A 16,396-nucleotide genomic window follows, 5' to 3' on the forward strand; every position below is an offset into this window, starting at 1 on the left:
ATATTCCAGCTGGAGACATCCAAACTGAAGCTAGGCTGCAGGTCCGTGATATTGGCGGCGATGACGGCGTTAACCAGGGCCGAGTACTCGGAACAGTGAGAACGTAGGAGAACATCAACAGAGAATCCATCTGTCGCAAAGCCGGTATCTCCAATACCAGACACCGCCATGAATGATTTGTACCTCCGGAGCTGCAGCTGACTTGCCAGCCGGGAAGTGATCACGTGCACCTGAGATCCAGAATCCAACAAAGCTCGGCATGGAACAAGGGATCCAGCGCGACTACGAACAAAAATGTTCGCTGTAGCAAGCAACGATATATCGCCGCTGTGACCTTGAGCAACTAGTGCATTAGCAGTGGACGGCGAAGAGGCTGCAGGGTCGGCGATCTCGGCTATGGCTGACGTGGGAGGACCAACCAAAGGCTGGCCGCTAGATGCCGGCGGCTCCAGGAAATGCAGCAGGCTGTGATGCCTCCTTCCACAACTGCGACAACTAGCAGCGAGGCACTCACGCATGTGATGGCCCGTTTGCAGACACTTCCGACAAAGACCGAGTCGCCTGGCCTCACCAAGGCGAATCTCAGGGGGCATTGATAGAAATCGGGGGCATGCAGACATTATATGGGACCATCCACCGCATAGAGCACAGGAAGAGGGAAGCGAATTAGTAACAATAAAGGATGATCTACCATTATTTGCACCTCGACGCCTTCCCACATGAGCGCCCGGGGCGTATGCAGCCATGGCCACGTCCATAGCCTCCAGCGTCCTACACCGCTGCTCCAAAAATTCGGCCATCGACTCCCAAGTAGGGATGGCGTCTGAACCTGAGGAGTTTTGACTCTCCTCCCACTTGGCCTGGGTAGCTGGGTCCAACCTTTGAAGCAGAACTTGGACGATGATGCAGCTGGCGATCTGAACTGAAGTTCCCAAATTCTTTAAGGCTCGCATATGGGCATTAAATTTGTCCGAAAGACTTCGAAGCGCTGCTATTGAGCCACTTTCCAACAGACTGAGGCCCAGAATCTCGTTCACGTGTGCCTGAAATATTAAGCGACGGTTATTAAATCGTTTCTCCAATAAATTCAGCGCAACATCATAGTTCTCGTCGGAGACTTCCAAGGAACGCACTGCTTCGAAAGCGGACTCCCGAAGGCAAGATCGCAACCTTTGCAACTTTTCCACCTTACTAATACGAGGATTGCTGCCGACGATGGTAGAGAAGATCGAGTAAAATTCAGCCCATTCCGAGTATCCACCGCTGAACGTAGGGAGCGGCAAAGGAGGCAGCACTTGAAAACTTTGACCTAAACCTGGGTCAGCCTGCATGGTGGACATTCCGTTGGATAGGGTGGAGTGGGCAGCAATTCGAGATGAGCGAAGGGTCGTCTCGTGCTCAATTTCCGCCTGCATCGTCGCTACGAGCTCCGAAACAGTCCATCGAAGGTCACTGCTGATCTGCAAAATGTCCAAATCCTCAAGCTCCCCGTGGATGGCCTTGAAGTCGCTGAACATGGTGGCTATCTGACCATGTCGCACGTGTAGCATGGCATCGTCCACCTTGGAAATAGGCTGAAGAGCTCCTTGGATCCTCTGTAAGTCCTGGAAAATACCCAGGGTCTTGCACTTTAAAATTGCACTCCGGGTTGGAGTGGGTGCTCCTGTGACGGCGCCGCTGGAGTTCATGATTTATTATATTTAGTTCCGAACAACCGAAATAAATTTTATTTGCTCGCGGCGAACACGATCTGTCCCACTGTGCGCTCAGAACCGTAGCGGAATTGTGGAATGTATATATATATGAAGCTATGTGCGAGCGAATGCACTTGCGTTGTGGATCGTATGTTTGTATGAAGTCTATGCGCGGGCGATCGTAAATATGTATGTGTGCTTGTGAACTAACGTTATGTTTATGCCTGTATGTATGTATAATATAATAATATATTATAATTTGTTTATTATTGTAAATAAACTTATTAGACACGTATGATAATTCGATAATGATAATTTCACATAACACTGTTTACAAAATTGTTTTGTTTTTGTTTTAGTAATTTGTTTATGTGTATATAAATATATTAACGATCACGTCGGGGTTCACCAATGTTTGGTCATCGAGAGTTTTCGATGCCGTAAATAAAAATCAGAATTTAATTAATTTGAACGTTATAAACTTTATTCAGGCCGCACATGAAATTAGGATTTATGTACAATATTTGAAATCCAATTTAGGATGCGAGCGCAGTAAAAGTACGAACGAGAGTGGCGCCAACCTTGCAGAATAGGCTGAGCGGATGCTCGCTAACTATAAGCGCCGAAGTAGCGAAGCCGAGCGGCCGAAAGAGAGTCGGCTTGCGACCAGCAAAACATCAGTTACTTATTAATTGTTGTGTTTAAATTAGTTGCTTGCTGCTTGACCCGACAGTAGTAATACAGATAAATTAACAGATTCATAAAGTTATAGTGGTGGGTTCATAATTGAGTTAGCTAAATGAAAAGTATATTGACACATTAAGCATAGCATCCAAGCGGTGATTTGAAGTCCTGAGGGCCAAGTCAGAGGTCACAGCACGAGGAGGTGAAGAACGTATTGGAGAGCCGGTGCACCAGGGCGGAGTATCAAGATAAAACATCTCCAAGAATAGAGGGTACCTGAGATTTAAGGAGAAGTAAGAAAGGAGAAAGGTATGGCTTTACTGCCTTTCCCGACAATCAGTGTCATAAGTATCTTATTAGTTTTGAGTTTGCCTGGCCAGTCAAGAGCCAGATAATGTTTCCAAATCCAAATGTTAAGCAACATGCTGCTAAAGCATCAAGGGACAATGTTTCCGACAAAAAGTCTGGTTTCTATGGGTATAGCATATATTGGTCTCATTCTAGCCGCAGTGTGTAGGCATAATTAGTAAAAATAAGAAGAAGAGACAATTTTCAGTAACCATTATTGTTTACGTTTTGACAAAACGTGGAGTCGTGAAAAATAAGAATATTAATATTTAATTCAAATTAGTAGCAGTATGCTGCGGTTAATATTATTATCCCACAGAGGGAAACAAGAGTCCTCATCATGGCCAGTCGTATCGATAGAAAGGTGGGCAGACAACCTTGGTATGTAAATAAATTAATTGATGAAAACGATTTTAAATTCTTTGTCCATATTTGGCTAGATTATTCTTGGACTTTATGAGTAATGGATTCAGTTAAAGTTGAGAATCCATCATGTATCTTGGCAGCAAATACTTCACGATCCCTTGCAGGGGCTGCTACATGAAAGTCAACCAGGATGATTCATTATACATTGCTTATGGAGGATTAAATAAGTTGATGTGGATTTGATTCAGATAAGAATAAATAATGATGGCAGTAAAGTAAGATTAAACTAATCAGTTCCTTATTTATTTAGTGAAACATGGGAAAAACAGGATCAGTTGTGCTGAGCGAAATTAAATCGTTGTACGTTGAACCAATCAACATCACACGGGATGATTATTCATTAGTGTCCCAGAAAGCTGCAATGGCCGGATTTAGTAGCAGTTGATCATCAGATAAATGTGGCGAATGACGAGTTAATAAAGGAATCTGTGGAGTAACGACGTTTGAGGTGCTGGAAGAGGGTACAGTAATTATGTCTTCCCTAGGCTGATCACAGTCAAGAAATTGATCTAACTCATTTTCAATTTGCAGCTTCAAGGTGGCTAACCTATCATCAAGTTGCTGTTCAGGAGTAGGTGGCGGAATCTCACTCGGAGATAGAGGAGTCATGATCAAACGTTGGATATATTCTGGCTGATTCATGATTTTCTGTGCCGTTTCCCAGCGCGTGGCAGCACCACTACGAAGCCTTCGGGATAGGGTATTTACCCAAAACATCGAGGGACGCATTGAAGGATTCCGTTCTAGCTCAAGACGCTCACGTTCAATTCGGGCTTCAGCCGCTTGTTTCGCTTTAAAACTATTATGTAAGTCAAGTTGCTGTTGCTCGAAGCGTATTAAAGTAGGAAGTTGGTCCAGAAAGGTAGAATGCAAGTGTTGTGAATGTTGTTGTTGCGGGAGTACCTGCCGCAAGGGAAGGAAGTGTTTTTCAATTTGGTCTTTGTATCTTGGCCTATCAAGTCTATCAGGAATAAAGAGATCAGATAGGATACGTCTAGCCTCAACATTTGGATGAGAAATTAACGAGGCTGCAAGTCTGCCGCTGGATTCAGTGTAGACTTCTTCAACAGATTTAATATTATACAGGTCACGTATAGTTTGATTCCTAACATATCTACCGGATTTAGAAATTTTCCGGAATAGCTTGCTATGTGCAGACTCCATCTTCTGAAAATTAGTATTAGAAATAAGCGCACCCCAAATGGGTAAGGCATATTGCCAGATGGGGGCAACAATTTGTTTGTACAATAAGATTTTACTTTCTGTAGGGAGGCTGCTTTTGTTTCCAATGATCCAGTTTAAACTAATGGTAACTGAGCGAATCCGATTTACAAGCATATTAATATGGTGATGAAGAACAAGCTTTCTATCCAATATGAGTCCAAGGTATCTATGTTTAGGTTCGTTTTTAATAAGGACACCATTCATCTTAGGTGATTTAGGCCCAGTTAGGGTGGAGGTAGAGCGTTTTGTGAAGAGTACATGAACCGTTTTTCCTGGGTTAAGAGTAATACACCAATCAGTGGCCCAGCTAGTAATGTGACTAAGGAAAAATTCATTGCAGTAAATGGCTTGGTAAGCTTCCTTCCTGGTACAGAGAATAATGGTATCATCCGCATACGTAGATAACAGTGTGTTGATAAGACGTTCAGGATTGTATACAGAGTTATGGTTGATAACTTCAGGAATGGGCATATCTGAGGTGAAGACTGAATAAAGAATAGGACCCAGAACACTCCCTTGTGGAACGCCAGCTTTAATATTTCCAGTTTTGGATGATGCTCCATTTATTCCATTAACAGTGAACGTCCGATTAGTTAAGTAGCTTTCTAAGACTTTGTATAGTGAGTAAGGGAGAAGGTTAGCTAGTTTTGATAGGAGGCCCACGTGCCAAACTCGATCAAAGGCCTCACTCACATCTAGAAAAACAGCAGAACAGAAAGAGTTTTGCTCATAGGCAGATAAAATGTGTTGAGTTACGCGTAGCAACTGCTGTTCAGTACTGTGCTGTTTTCTAAAGCCAAATTGGTGAGAGGGAATGGCTTGCTCAAAGTCTTGGCAATGAAACATTCTGTCCAGTAGAAGTGTTTCAAATATTTTTGAGAAACCAGCTAAAAGACTGATAGGTCTGTAGGAAGCAACTTCATAGGGACTTTTTCCTGGTTTCTTAACCATAGTGATTGCTGCGTGTTTCCATTGCCTGGGGAAGTGGCCGTGTCTTAGAATACAGTTGTAGATGTGGGTAAGATAAAGGATAGCTTTATAGGGAAGTAACTTGATGACATTATTGTCAATGAGATCTGGTCCAGGAGCCTTTTTGTTTTGAAGGAGTTTTATATTGGACTGTACTTCTCTAGGTGAAATAGGTCGGAAAGGGACGCCAATGCTGTTTGATACATTGTCAAAGGATTCACGATAGATCCAACTGGGTGCAGCCATTAGGGATTTTTGGAGGCAGACTTCTTCTTTTACGGCAAGAACTTTAGCCCTGAACTCAGGTGTGTTGGTAAGTTTTGGTGAGAACCTTTTTTCCAAGTGATTAACAAATGCGTTTAATTTATCATCATTACTTTTAGTCCAGGTGAATGAGTCATTAGCACTATTACTATCATTATCAAAAAATTTGAGTGGCCAGTTGGGTTCCGGTTGTCTTTTGAAATGATTAGTGATTTTCCAAAGCTTTTGAAATCGATAGCGATCTAGTGGATCAATTTTATTAAATAACAAATTTGTCCTTTTAAGTTTTTCTTCACGTAGAGCTTTGGTAAAACGCCTACAAGCAGTCACGAAATTTTTCCTGGCAGTTGGAGTTTGCAATGCTAACTGAACGCGTTTCATATATATCTTAACATCTTGGAGTCTACGGAGTTTATGATTTAGTGGGATATACCCTGGGCGAATAGAGTGATGAGTATTCATATAGCGAGTAGCTAAGGAAGCTGCATGGTAGATGTTACGGTTTAGGATGTCGATCGCATCCTCAATGTCTTGACCACTATTAATATCTGTATTTAACAGAGTAAGTTCTGACAGAGTATTCTGAAATTTCTTTATTTTGGAACCAGAAGGGAGCAGCCGGTGTAGTTTTTGAGTGTGGTCAATATTGCCCCTAACTGAAAGCTTAACAAATATTGGTAAGTGATCAGACCTCAGATCAACTACTGAGTGGGTGAGAGTTCTATCACAGTGAAGGCCAGAATAAACTGCAAAGTCTATAGCTGACGGATTTTTCCTCTGATCAAACGGGAAATGAGTGGCACCACCTGTGGCCAGCACATTCAGCAGAGCATTTGAGTGGATAGATTCAAGAAGAGACCTACCCCTAGGGCAAGATCTAGGATTACCCCACCAAGGGTGCTTAGCGTTCCAGTCTCCACATAGTAAGAACTTTGAATTTTTGGATAGGGCTTTAAAGTGTGCAAAAAGCCTTTGAAAGTGTCCTGTGGTCCAAGAAAAGATTGGCGGGCAGTAGATAGGACTAATAATTATTTCCTCAGAATTTGTAGTGTGTAGCGAGATCGGTGCACATTGAAGAAATTCCTCCTCAATGGGCTGTAAGGCAATGTGCTTTAGTTTAGCATTTACATAAGTAACAGTTCCCCCTTTTCTATCACTAGAGGGATGGAAAGAGGAGTACATTAGGTATCCATCCATGTTATAAGGACTAACTGATGAAGGGTTGGAGCCAAGATTTATAGGTAAACGACTTTCAACAACCAACATTATGTCAATGTTATTTAGCTTCACAAAAAATTCTAATTCAGACATTTTATTGTTAAGTCCACAGGCATTCCAGTAGGCAATATTTATAAAATTATTATTATTTAGTTCACTAGTGGGATTACCAAGATTCTGTGGCAACCTACAGTGCACATACCTTTGCAGCGGGGTTGAATAGTTGGCAAGAGGGTGATGACCAATGGGTGGCGGAGTCATAATAGGTAACTTAGTACAGCTTCAATAAAATACAGCCACGACTCGAAAACTGTCCAATGATCACCTCCAGATAGTAAACAGGTCGACCAATCAACAGGAGCACTATCACATAGGGTATAAGGAAGGCACCCCCACCATTCTCCAGAGCTATGAATGGAAATCTCCAGACATTTCCCAAACCCACGGACAGGGCTATGCAGGAGAAAAGAAACTCCACGCCTTTGCCCCACTTGTCTCTTTGAGTTGAAGTCTGGGATTCCATTTCATGAACAATATCACAGTTTATGGTAAGCTGAATATTAAATTAAAATTAATAAACATTTAATTAGAGGGAGTTTTAACTATTTTAACGCACTTCTTCTCCAGCTGAGGTATAAATAACAGCCGTTCCAGATCCTGATTGCTCTTGCCTCGATCCTTCCACGTTACAGCTCAGTTTCTGATACTCTGCATCATCCATATTTAAGGATTAGGGCTGATTCAAGGTACAAGACAATAAATTTAATGCAAGCAACTAGACAAAACACAAGCTCAGAAGCAAAGTAACATATAATAAAACTAAGTTATACCAGAATTTAATAATTATTATTTAATAATACTTAATAATTAATTAATAATACTTTCTTCCGTAAGAAATCCGTACATTTTTTTATAACAAATTTCCTTTTAAACAAAATAAATCTGCATACGACAATTAATTATTAAATGTTTTCTTGAGCTATCTCCAAATTTTATAATTTATGACTCTTGCTGCTGTTGACTGATATGAAAAATTGCAATCGTTCGAGTTCAACGCGTTCATTAATCACCAAAACTGAAATGTCTTGCATATTTTCAAGATCCAGAACCAATGTGCATCGTCTACAAATTATAGCATTGTCTGAAGAATCTGCCTTATCGTGTTACTTAGCAGTTCAAGGCGTAGTATTAACAAAAATTCTTCAACCCAATTCTAGCATCTAAACGAAAGCTGTTGACAGAAGATTTAAGTTCCCCTTTTTGGGGGATTTTCTTATCAAAATATGCTCTTATCATGATGATATAAACATGTAGCATGCTTTAACACTTAATGGACGTAATTCTAGAATTTTATCTCCTGCACCTATTTAAACTGCAACCAGCACCACACAAATTCAACTTTTTTATGAGAGTTTTTGGAACATCTTATACTACCGTGGAATACTGCCAAAGTAGTGGGTGCCGTGTTTTCTTTTCAGTAGAACCGTCTTTAACAAGCTGCTCGATGTGACTAACTGGCGCATCGAAGATTATCCGCTAGGAAACCTACGAGACACAGTTGAGCTTATGAATTCCGACGATCCCACAGCAGCTGGTAAAAATCCGATATCACAAACATTTTTTTTTTTGACAAAATATGAAGTTGTCAATATTTTTATGTACAAATAACTAAAAATAATTAAATGAACAGAAAACAAGTTGCAAACTGCCGTCTCATAATCAAGGTCGTACTTGTTAAGCGGCGCTGTCCTCAAAATATAAATCATTTCAATTAACTGTTCTAGTTTATAGATTTGCGGACCAATCGATGACCGGCCCCCCTTTTCTATTCATCTAGCCGCATTTAAGACAAATAAATCTGATTTCTTTAAAGAACGTTTACTGGGTGAAAACCAAACAAATGCCAGTTGGCAAACTATCACAACAAATTTTGGTAAGCTATCTTAATAATTTCCGTATTAGTTACGGTGGTGACGTCGGTGTCGACGGTGAAGATGATGATTTAGTTGATTATTTTGCTGGGATGAATGTTGCTGAGGAGCGGGAATATTTAGCGGATTTTGCTGCCGGTCTTCTTGGTTATGCTGATGCATTCTTCTGGGGCTGTCTGTGGAGCGACGTTGTCGCTGCAGAAGCTTCTGTTGCTGTTCGTGAAAGCGCTGCAGTGGATCAAAGAAACTTCTTCCATGCGACAGGGACATGGACCGATGCCGGCGCTGCGGTGGGTGTGGGTGCGGCTGTGGCTGCAGCCTCGGTGCATTAATAGAAGCGTCCTCTAAGTCTTTAATTTGGGTCAATGCAGCACCAAAGTAACAATAGTCATTACACTCACCTGGCACAACCTCAAAAGATTTCTGACCGTTCGTACCAATAACTAACTTCGCATACTTAAATCTGCAACAAATAAATGTTAGTTCCAAATGGTTATTCTTATAAAATACACTAAAAAGTTTGCTGAATTTGCCATTACTTACTTTGGGAATTTTGGAAATAAATGCCAGGAGCCTAAAGTGTAATCTTCATTAAAAATGAACTCATGGCTCCGGATCAGGTCCTAGCATAGTGATGTATCTTCCGAGATACTTTTAGAAAGTAATAGCAAATTAGCAAACCTTTTCTTAATCAATAGACCTATTGAAATATGTGTCATTTTATATTTAATCTGGTATTAAAATCTTTTACAGAAAGTAGGATACATTATCTATTAATTTTACTGTTTTATAGAAATAAATATTTAAAAAAAAATATATTTAAATCCGATTAAAATATTAGTTTTATTCAAAACTCACATTATTTTCTTGAGATTAATTATCTCCGCCTGCATGGCAGTATTTCGTTCCTTCTGTTTGGTCTGCCGCGATATAATCCTTGAATTTTCCTCCTTCATCAACTTGATGGCGTGATCCTGTCGTCTAAGCTCCTTCTGCTTAAATGTTAGGGTTCCGAAAAGGTTGCGGAACTCCTTCTCTTTCAGGGTCAGGTTCTTCTTTACCTGCAACGAGAAATAAGTATAAACATAAGAACGGATCCTGATTCAGAGACCCGGACCTCTTCAAAGGATGTTATTTCTTTGTATATTTTATCGATTTTGAGCTGACAATCCCTCTCGTTGTCTTGAAGGTCATTGATCATGTCGCTGCGTAGGGAGAGCATTTTCTGATCCCGACTGGATTGATCGCGCAACTTTTCTAAATCCTTGCGCAGTTGCTCCTCGTTTCGAGCGTGGATGATACGTTTAGCTTCAGAGTTCCTCAGCTGCTCGCGGAGCTCACTGGAAGAACAGATCATACGTTTTGGGATATACGCATTAAATATGTTTAAACATGAATCCACTTACTTCAATTGAGTAGCGGAGCTCTGGTACTTGGCGTTCAACTCATCAAACTCTGCCACTTGCTTCACAGCAGCGTTAACTTGTTTTTGCATCATGTTCCGGTGATGCTCGAAATTTTGGAGCTGCAACTTAAGGTCAGCGATGATCACATCTTTCTCGCCCATACTCTTGTCGTCCAAGGGATCTGGACGCTTTTGCAGATTGACAATTAACTCTCGGGCTTCTTTCAGTTCATCTCGCAAGTACGAGATTTTCTCCTCGAGATTCGCGACCGTCTTGTTCGCACGTTCTAATCCAAGGTTAGTGTCCTCCATACTCTTTTGAATGCGGTTGTTGCTTAAAAAATTAATTTTTATAAATTTTTATCATTTTATGTATGATGTTTTTCACTTACACCCTAACAAGCTCGTCGTTTTCAGACTGCAATGTTAAAATAGTTTGGTTGCTGGTCTTTAGGTCATCATCCTTTTCCGATAAACGTATATTCAACTCTGCAACCAGATCCTCGCTGCGTCGCAGGGACTTTCTCAATTCCGAGACTTTATGATCACGGACTGAAATCTCCACCGCCATCTTGGCGTCACAATCGGCTTTTTGCTGATTAATTTGATCTATTAGTTCCTTCTTCAGATCGAAGTATCGAGTCTCCATGTTCGTCTTCTGAACGCGCAACTCATTCATTTCGCGGTACAACGTACTGTTGGGGGCTTCGTCTCTCTTGCCCTTTGTTCGGCACAGCTCGTCAATCTCTTCGATCACGCTGTTTATTCTACGGTTCTGTTAACAGATAAGGATGTGAATGGGCTCAGCGCTTCCTGAGTATGAGGTGTAAGGACCTACCACAGCGGATTTAAGTTGAGCGCGTAGCACTTCACGATTTTCCTGTGCCTCCTTGTCGCTCTTGGAGTGCTGTATAATGGGCATGAAATCGTAAAACATCATAAAGCCTGTATCCACAATATTTCTACATCTGTGTTTTAAGTCATTTACACTCTCGACGGCTAAAGAAAACATTTTCTAAAATTTGTATTCAATTTATTTTCTATAACTTACGGATGTTTCTGGGCAGGCGCAGCATGTCATCCTCATGCACCACCAACTTGCAATTATCGTTGACCACCATGGCCACAAACTTGTATGTGCCTCTATGCTCCTTGGCTAGAATTCCCAATGACCGGATTTTTGCCATGAATTCCGACTGCATATTCTCCAGCTTCTTTTGCTGGACATCGACAACTCGGAGTTTGTTTAAATCTAAAACGCGATGATGGGCGCGATCGGTCTTCACAATGGTAGTACGTTTGCGTAAGATTGAGGGTTTGGCGCCCTCTTAACGAAACGAATTTTCATAGTATTAATCATATAAAGAAAAAAGTTTGGAACTACTTACTATTTTTAGGCAAAATGAATGTTGCAGCCGAATGTTGTGGCTGTAAGTCTAACCGCACTCGCTTATTTACGAGCTTAAAGTCCGTCTGGTCGTTGAGTACTTCTAGGGAACTAGTTTTATCCTTTTGGTTTGAAATCTGCAAGTCGCCATCTCCTGCCACAAGCGCCTTCCGCTTCGGGCTGGCTTTTTCCTCCAAATGGTTGGGCAGCGAGCAGATACTCACCCGATCTGGGGATGAGCCCCGGAGGGAACCCATAGGCGATGTGGGCCTTGAAGTTCTCACGCCCGGAACTCTACGGGTCGGAATACGGCTACTGTTGCGTAGAAGCGATGCCGGTAATCCCTGCGGTGGGCAAGGATCGGGCTTGCCAAATCCTCCAGGACGTGAGGGAGCGTTCGACTATGGAACGGAAAGGTATTTCCCATTGCACATCCAGACATCGAAAAAAAAAAGTTACTCACCCAGGTGACGGTCCGAGTCTGTGGCTTTTCAGCCAATTGTTGAGCACGCAGCCTGGAGGCTCGATTTTCTATGAACCGGATCTCGCAACAATGAACAAACGGCTTTTTCTTATGAACCTACTTACCCCTAACATTTGAAGCAGCGTTTAGTAGAGAAGACATGATAGCTTTACCAAATATTTATTTTTTGGAAAACTGCGCGAGTTTTGTTTTTGTTATTTTGAATGCGAAAAACTATTTAAAATTTCGAAAGAATTCACTAATCAAATATATGTCGGCTGGAAATTGTAGAAAAAACCGGGTATTCGCTTATACGATTTTACAAATAATGATAAATCTCAAGCACGACAGTCTAGCTCCATGACTCCATAATGTCATGGATTGCTTGATCCGGATTTTTGCGATTTTGTTTAGAATGAGCGAACAAAAACATAAAAGAATAATATAAACAAACCCGAAGCCTCCCACAAAGAGGAATCCAAGCTAAATGTGGGGCCAAAGTAGAGCAATGGGGCTCTCCGTAGTGCTCTCCATAAGCCACTCACCCTTGCAGTCGTCGGGCCCGTAATGATGCACGTCGTCTGTCCAATAATCGGACTCGGCTCGTGTGAATTTGCATTCAGTTGCGGTCCGAGTGCCCTACGAGTTGGAGGTTTCTTATTTATATACATCAGTTTCTAAAATCTAGAGCTAAATGGCCCATCAATACTAAGCTGTACAAGTGCCAAAAAGTATCTAAGAGATACCCAAAATACATTAAATACCAGTCACAGATACTAAGCTATAGTAAGTGGTTAACAAGTGAAAACAGGTTAGAATGTACATATATTAGTAACTAAAAAGAAACCCTAAAAGTGACTTTAATGATGAAATCTAGGGAAATCGTTATTTTTTCACCCTTTTTGGCTATTATTTTGCTTGAGGCAGACGGCGCGTTTTTCAATTGAATTTAATCAGTGACGTAGTCGCTCTTTATAGTACATACAAGTATGTACATATAATAATGCGAGATACGATTTATTATTCAAAGGGTAAACAACATCAAGTTCCGCATGGCAATTGGATTACTGTGATTCGGTTCTCAAAGGAAATGGAAAGTGTCAGTTTAAAAATAGATGCCTATGCTAGTGCAATATGGTGAATTCGATATCACATGGAGCTCTCTAATTGAAGGCTGCGTTTAGTATTTCAAGTTCATTTCAGTGCTGGAACTGGGTCCCAATGGCTGCCATTGGCATTTGATACGAAGGCGGATAATTAAGACAATTAACAGCCTGGAAACTGAAATACCAGAAATAGTTTTGCGCCGCATAACTTGTCTCTAATTCTTATTCCAGTAGCTCGTCAGAATGAGGGTCCTGCCGGTCCTTCTTGTGGTTCTGGCCTTGGCAAGGATCGAGGCCTGTAACCGGTCGCCGTCGGGAACTACTGCAGCCAAATCACCGGTGGACGATAACTTTGTGTTATCCGTGGGCGGAAATGCCCACAGCTACGTCCCTGGACAGAAATATAATGGTTAGTTGGGTCTTTTCCATAAAATTATATTTACGGAGTAACCTAAATAATTCCTTAAACACAGTTACTCTCAGTGCCTTTGGCGGCCTGTCGTTCGTGAGCTTCATGTTGGCTTTGGATCTGGAAACTGGAGAGAGCGAGGACAATCCGAATGCAGTGGGCACCTGGGAAATAAGCGATCTGGCCGAGACTCGTTTTAGCCCGAGGTGTGCCAATCTAGTGGAGAACACAAACACGAATATCAAAACCCGGGTGGACTTGGTTTGGGTCGCTCCTTCCACACCAGGACAAGGATGCATCCTGCTGAGGGCAACAGTACTGCAGCACCGGGATGTGTGGTTCATGGACGATGGTTTTCTCACCAAAAGGATGTGTGAGGAGGAGGTGGACGACATTGACACTCAGCCCAGCATCATGGATCCTTGCTGTGCCTGTGATGAAGCCAAATATGAGGTAAGAATACCTAAAATATCTAAAAAGATTCAACTAATAATAGCGTTATTTAAAGCTCACCTTTGAGGGCAAATGGTCGCGGCACACGCATCCCAAGGATTTTCCGGCCAATAGCTGGCGTACCAGATTCAGCGACATCATTGGGGCATCCCATACCATAGACTACAGATTCTGGCAGTACGGGGAGTTAGCCAGTGAAGGACTGCGGGAGGTGGCCGAACACGGCTCCACCCGTACCCTGGAGAGCGAGCTGAAGGATCAGAGCGAACACATCCGGACAATCATCAAGGCCCGGGGCATAGCTTATCCGAATGTTACGGGCAAGACGTTCGCTGTTTTCCGTGTGGATTCCAGTCACCACCTGATATCGCTGGTCTCCATGGTGGATCCCTCGCCGGATTGGATAGTGGGTGTTTCTGGTCTGGAGTTGTGTTTGCCTAACTGTTCCTGGGTGGAAAACAAAGTGCACAATCTCTATCCTTGGGATGCGGGCACAGATAGTGGGCCTTCTTACATGGTTAGTATTTGCATTTCTTTAAATAAACAAATCAAACTGAAAATGGTTATGTTAACAGTCAGCAGATCAACCACAAGTTCCGCCAGATGTTATCCGTCGCATCAAGTCCAACTATCCCAATGATCTACGGTCACCCTTCTACGATCCCACTGGCGCCCAGATGAAGCCTCTGGCCACCTTGCACATTAACCGGCGACGCCTGTACGAAAAGAACTGCGAATCAACGGATTGTAAGAGAACTTCAACTGCATAGTATACCATAATTTATAAAATTCTGATTCCCAGCGGAACAACTACCGCCTGAGTGCGCCACCGAGGCGTGGTCTAAATGGGATGAGTGCACCACCAAGTGCGGACCCGGAAAGCAATACCGGACACGTGAATTCAAGAACCCCGTGCTGGCCTCGGTGAGTTGAGGTTGTGTGCCACTTCAGGGGTCCTTATCATTATCCTATTTCGTAGCGCCATCGTTGCAACAATGCCCTCCGCGAGGAAAAGAACTGTGTGGGTCGCAAGTGCGCCAGTTTCAATGAGGAAGAAGTCGAGGCTCAACAGGAAACCGGTGGCACTCCCCCGGGTGGCTACGATGATCCGCAATGCGGCCTGTCGGAATGGAGCGAGTGGTCCTCCTGCACGGTGACCTGTGGCACCGGCGAGATGACGCGATCCCGCCATTATCTCAACAAGAAGGCCAAAAAGAAGTGCCAGAAGGCGAGCAAGGTGCGACTGCAGGAAACAAAGGTCTGCGAGGCTATGGAGTGCGGTGGTGACATCGAGAACGGTGCTGATGGAGGCGGTGATCCGGAAGAGGAACAGTCTGGTGGCGAAAATGGAGGCTCTGCGGAGAAGCGTTCGATATTCCGCAATTTTGAAAGCTACAGCCAGCACCGGGAGGACTTTATCCCGCCTGTTTGTGGAGTGACTCCTTGGTCTGACTTTTCACCCTGCTCAGCTCCTTGTGGTGGACATGGAAAGCGCCAACGCATTCGCAAGGTCTGGAATAACAATCAGGTCTACGGAGTGGAAGATCCCAACTATGATGGTCCGGATCCCTGTCGCCACATCAAGTTGCAGGAGGAGGTGAACTGCACGAATCCCAGCTGCGACACCATCGTACCAGGTTTCTGCTACGATCAACTGACGGATAGTCCCTGCCGGGACAGCGATGTGGTAAACTTCTGGTATTATGACCACGTGAGTGACCACTGCGCCATCTACTGGTCGGACCGGTGCGACACCAACCGCAACAAGTTTAAGTCGAAGGAGGAGTGCGAAGACACTTGTCGCGTGCCGCGTCACAAGCAGGAGCTGCAGCACGATGGCCGTCCGCCAGTTGATTGCCTGGTCTCCGAGTGGGTGTCCCACATATGCAATGCCACCTGCGGCGATGGTTACCAGCTGCGAACGCGACGTGTCTTGAGAACTCCCAAATACGGCGGTCGTTCATGTCCCAAGCACTTGGTACGTCTGGACCGCTGCTATCAGAGATGCGACGACATGTATTCCATAAGCAGTCGCGGTTTCGGCGAGAGAAGGCACGTGGTGAAGGTCCATCCGATGCCTGAGCGAGATGAGTGTCGCTATTCGGAGTGGTCTGCCTGGACGCCGTGCACCGCCACTTGTGGCGACAATGCTGTACGCCAGCGCACCCGCACCCTCCTCAACACGGACATGAGCTTCAAGTGCAAGGACCGGGTTCGAATAGAGAAGTGTGTGATGATGCCCTGCTTGCTGACCAGCAACGACGATCCCGACAGGTGGTGACTGTAGCCGAGATGAAGATTCTTTAGCTGTAATAAGTATTAATTGTAATCCAATTATGTAATCACATAGAAAAATGATATTTCAAATATTCTGGATTAACTTTCAAAAGTTGTCTTTGAGCTCTGAATGTGTTC

The 16,396-nt window shown here is 43.3% G+C and overlaps 3 protein-coding genes and 1 long non-coding RNA gene across 15 annotated transcripts; 2 read left to right on the forward strand and 2 right to left on the reverse strand.

Moving 5' to 3' along the window:
- The first annotated feature begins 5,517 nt into the window (after positions 1–5,517).
- Positions 5,518–7,593, forward strand: LOC138927689 (uncharacterized). Of its 10 annotated transcripts, none has more exons than XR_011444165.1 (5): positions 5,528–6,532; positions 6,650–6,706; positions 6,770–7,093; positions 7,159–7,375; positions 7,455–7,593. It is a non-coding gene; the product is annotated as an uncharacterized lncRNA (long non-coding RNA). The 10 variants fall into 10 exon arrangements; XR_011444161.1 differs by having other exon boundaries at positions 5,534–6,706; positions 6,770–6,850; positions 6,933–7,093; XR_011444160.1 differs by having other exon boundaries at positions 5,538–6,706; positions 6,770–6,850; positions 6,981–7,093.
- Positions 7,090–7,549, reverse strand: LOC122321828 (sodium-dependent nutrient amino acid transporter 1-like). The gene is made up of 2 exons (XM_043212800.2): positions 7,444–7,549; positions 7,090–7,380 (listed from the first exon to the last, which is right to left on the reverse strand). Exons 1-2 carry the CDS (start codon positions 7,546–7,548, stop codon positions 7,099–7,101), a joined length of 387 nt encoding a protein of 128 aa, XP_043068735.1. The 5' UTR covers position 7,549; the 3' UTR covers positions 7,090–7,098.
- Positions 7,594–8,684: 1,091 nt separating the features above from the next.
- LOC122321816 (uncharacterized protein MCAP_0864-like) lies at positions 8,685–12,343 on the reverse strand. Of its 2 annotated transcripts, XM_070282846.1 has the most exons (11): positions 12,139–12,343; positions 12,014–12,081; positions 11,552–11,951; positions 11,215–11,490; positions 11,002–11,162; positions 10,556–10,938; positions 10,165–10,497; positions 9,876–10,098; positions 9,617–9,819; positions 9,160–9,221; positions 8,685–9,108 (listed from the first exon to the last, which is right to left on the reverse strand). In XM_070282846.1, exons 1-11 carry the CDS (start codon positions 12,173–12,175, stop codon positions 8,786–8,788), a joined length of 2,469 nt encoding a protein of 822 aa, XP_070138947.1. In that variant the 5' UTR covers positions 12,176–12,343; the 3' UTR covers positions 8,685–8,785. The 2 variants fall into 2 exon arrangements, with proteins under 2 accessions (XP_070138947.1, XP_070138948.1); XM_070282847.1 differs by lacking the exons at positions 8,685–9,108; positions 9,160–9,221 and adding an exon at positions 9,431–9,458.
- A 103-nt stretch (positions 12,344–12,446) lies between these two features.
- Positions 12,447–16,361, forward strand: LOC122321257 (spondin-1). Of its 2 annotated transcripts, none has more exons than XM_043210917.2 (7): positions 12,447–12,799; positions 13,351–13,528; positions 13,593–13,981; positions 14,037–14,498; positions 14,557–14,728; positions 14,784–14,905; positions 14,961–16,361. In XM_043210917.2, exons 2-7 carry the CDS (start codon positions 13,363–13,365, stop codon positions 16,260–16,262), a joined length of 2,613 nt encoding a protein of 870 aa, XP_043066852.2. In that variant the 5' UTR covers positions 12,447–12,799; positions 13,351–13,362; the 3' UTR covers positions 16,263–16,361. The 2 variants fall into 2 exon arrangements, with proteins under 2 accessions (XP_043066852.2, XP_070138946.1); XM_070282845.1 differs by having other exon boundaries at positions 13,354–13,528.
- The last annotated feature ends 35 nt before the right edge of the window (positions 16,362–16,396 follow it).

This window comes from Drosophila bipectinata, unplaced genomic scaffold (genome assembly GCF_030179905.1).
Source record: "Drosophila bipectinata strain 14024-0381.07 unplaced genomic scaffold, DbipHiC1v2 scaffold_58, whole genome shotgun sequence".
NCBI lineage: Eukaryota > Metazoa > Arthropoda > Insecta > Diptera > Drosophilidae > Drosophila > Drosophila bipectinata.

Excerpts from the sequence above, each read along its gene's own strand:
- LOC122321816 (XM_070282846.1), bottom strand. The coding sequence starts at position 12,175 with ATGTCTTCTCTACTAAACGCTGCTTCAAATGTTAGGG. Across the intron at positions 11,491-11,551 it reads ATTCATTTTGCCTAAAAATA|AGGGCGCCAAACCCTCAATC; the intron begins GTAAGTAGTTCC and ends CGTTTCGTTAAG. Across the intron at positions 9,109-9,159 it reads ATCTTTTGAGGTTGTGCCAG|ACTTAGAGGACGCTTCTATT; the intron begins GTGAGTGTAATG and ends CCCAAATTAAAG.
- LOC122321257 (XM_043210917.2), top strand. The coding sequence starts at position 13,363 with ATGAGGGTCCTGCCGGTCCTTCTTGTGGTTCTGGCCTTGGCAAGGATC. Across the intron at positions 13,529-13,592 it reads CCCTGGACAGAAATATAATG|TTACTCTCAGTGCCTTTGGC; the intron begins GTTAGTTGGGTC and ends CCTTAAACACAG. Across the intron at positions 14,906-14,960 it reads AGAACCCCGTGCTGGCCTCG|CGCCATCGTTGCAACAATGC; the intron begins GTGAGTTGAGGT and ends CCTATTTCGTAG.
- LOC122321828 (XM_043212800.2), bottom strand. The coding sequence starts at position 7,548 with ATGGATGATGCAGAGTATCAGAAACTGAGCTGTAACGTGGAAGGATCG. Across the intron at positions 7,381-7,443 it reads ATACCTCAGCTGGAGAAGAA|CTTACCATAAACTGTGATAT; the intron begins GTGCGTTAAAAT and ends TTTAATATTCAG.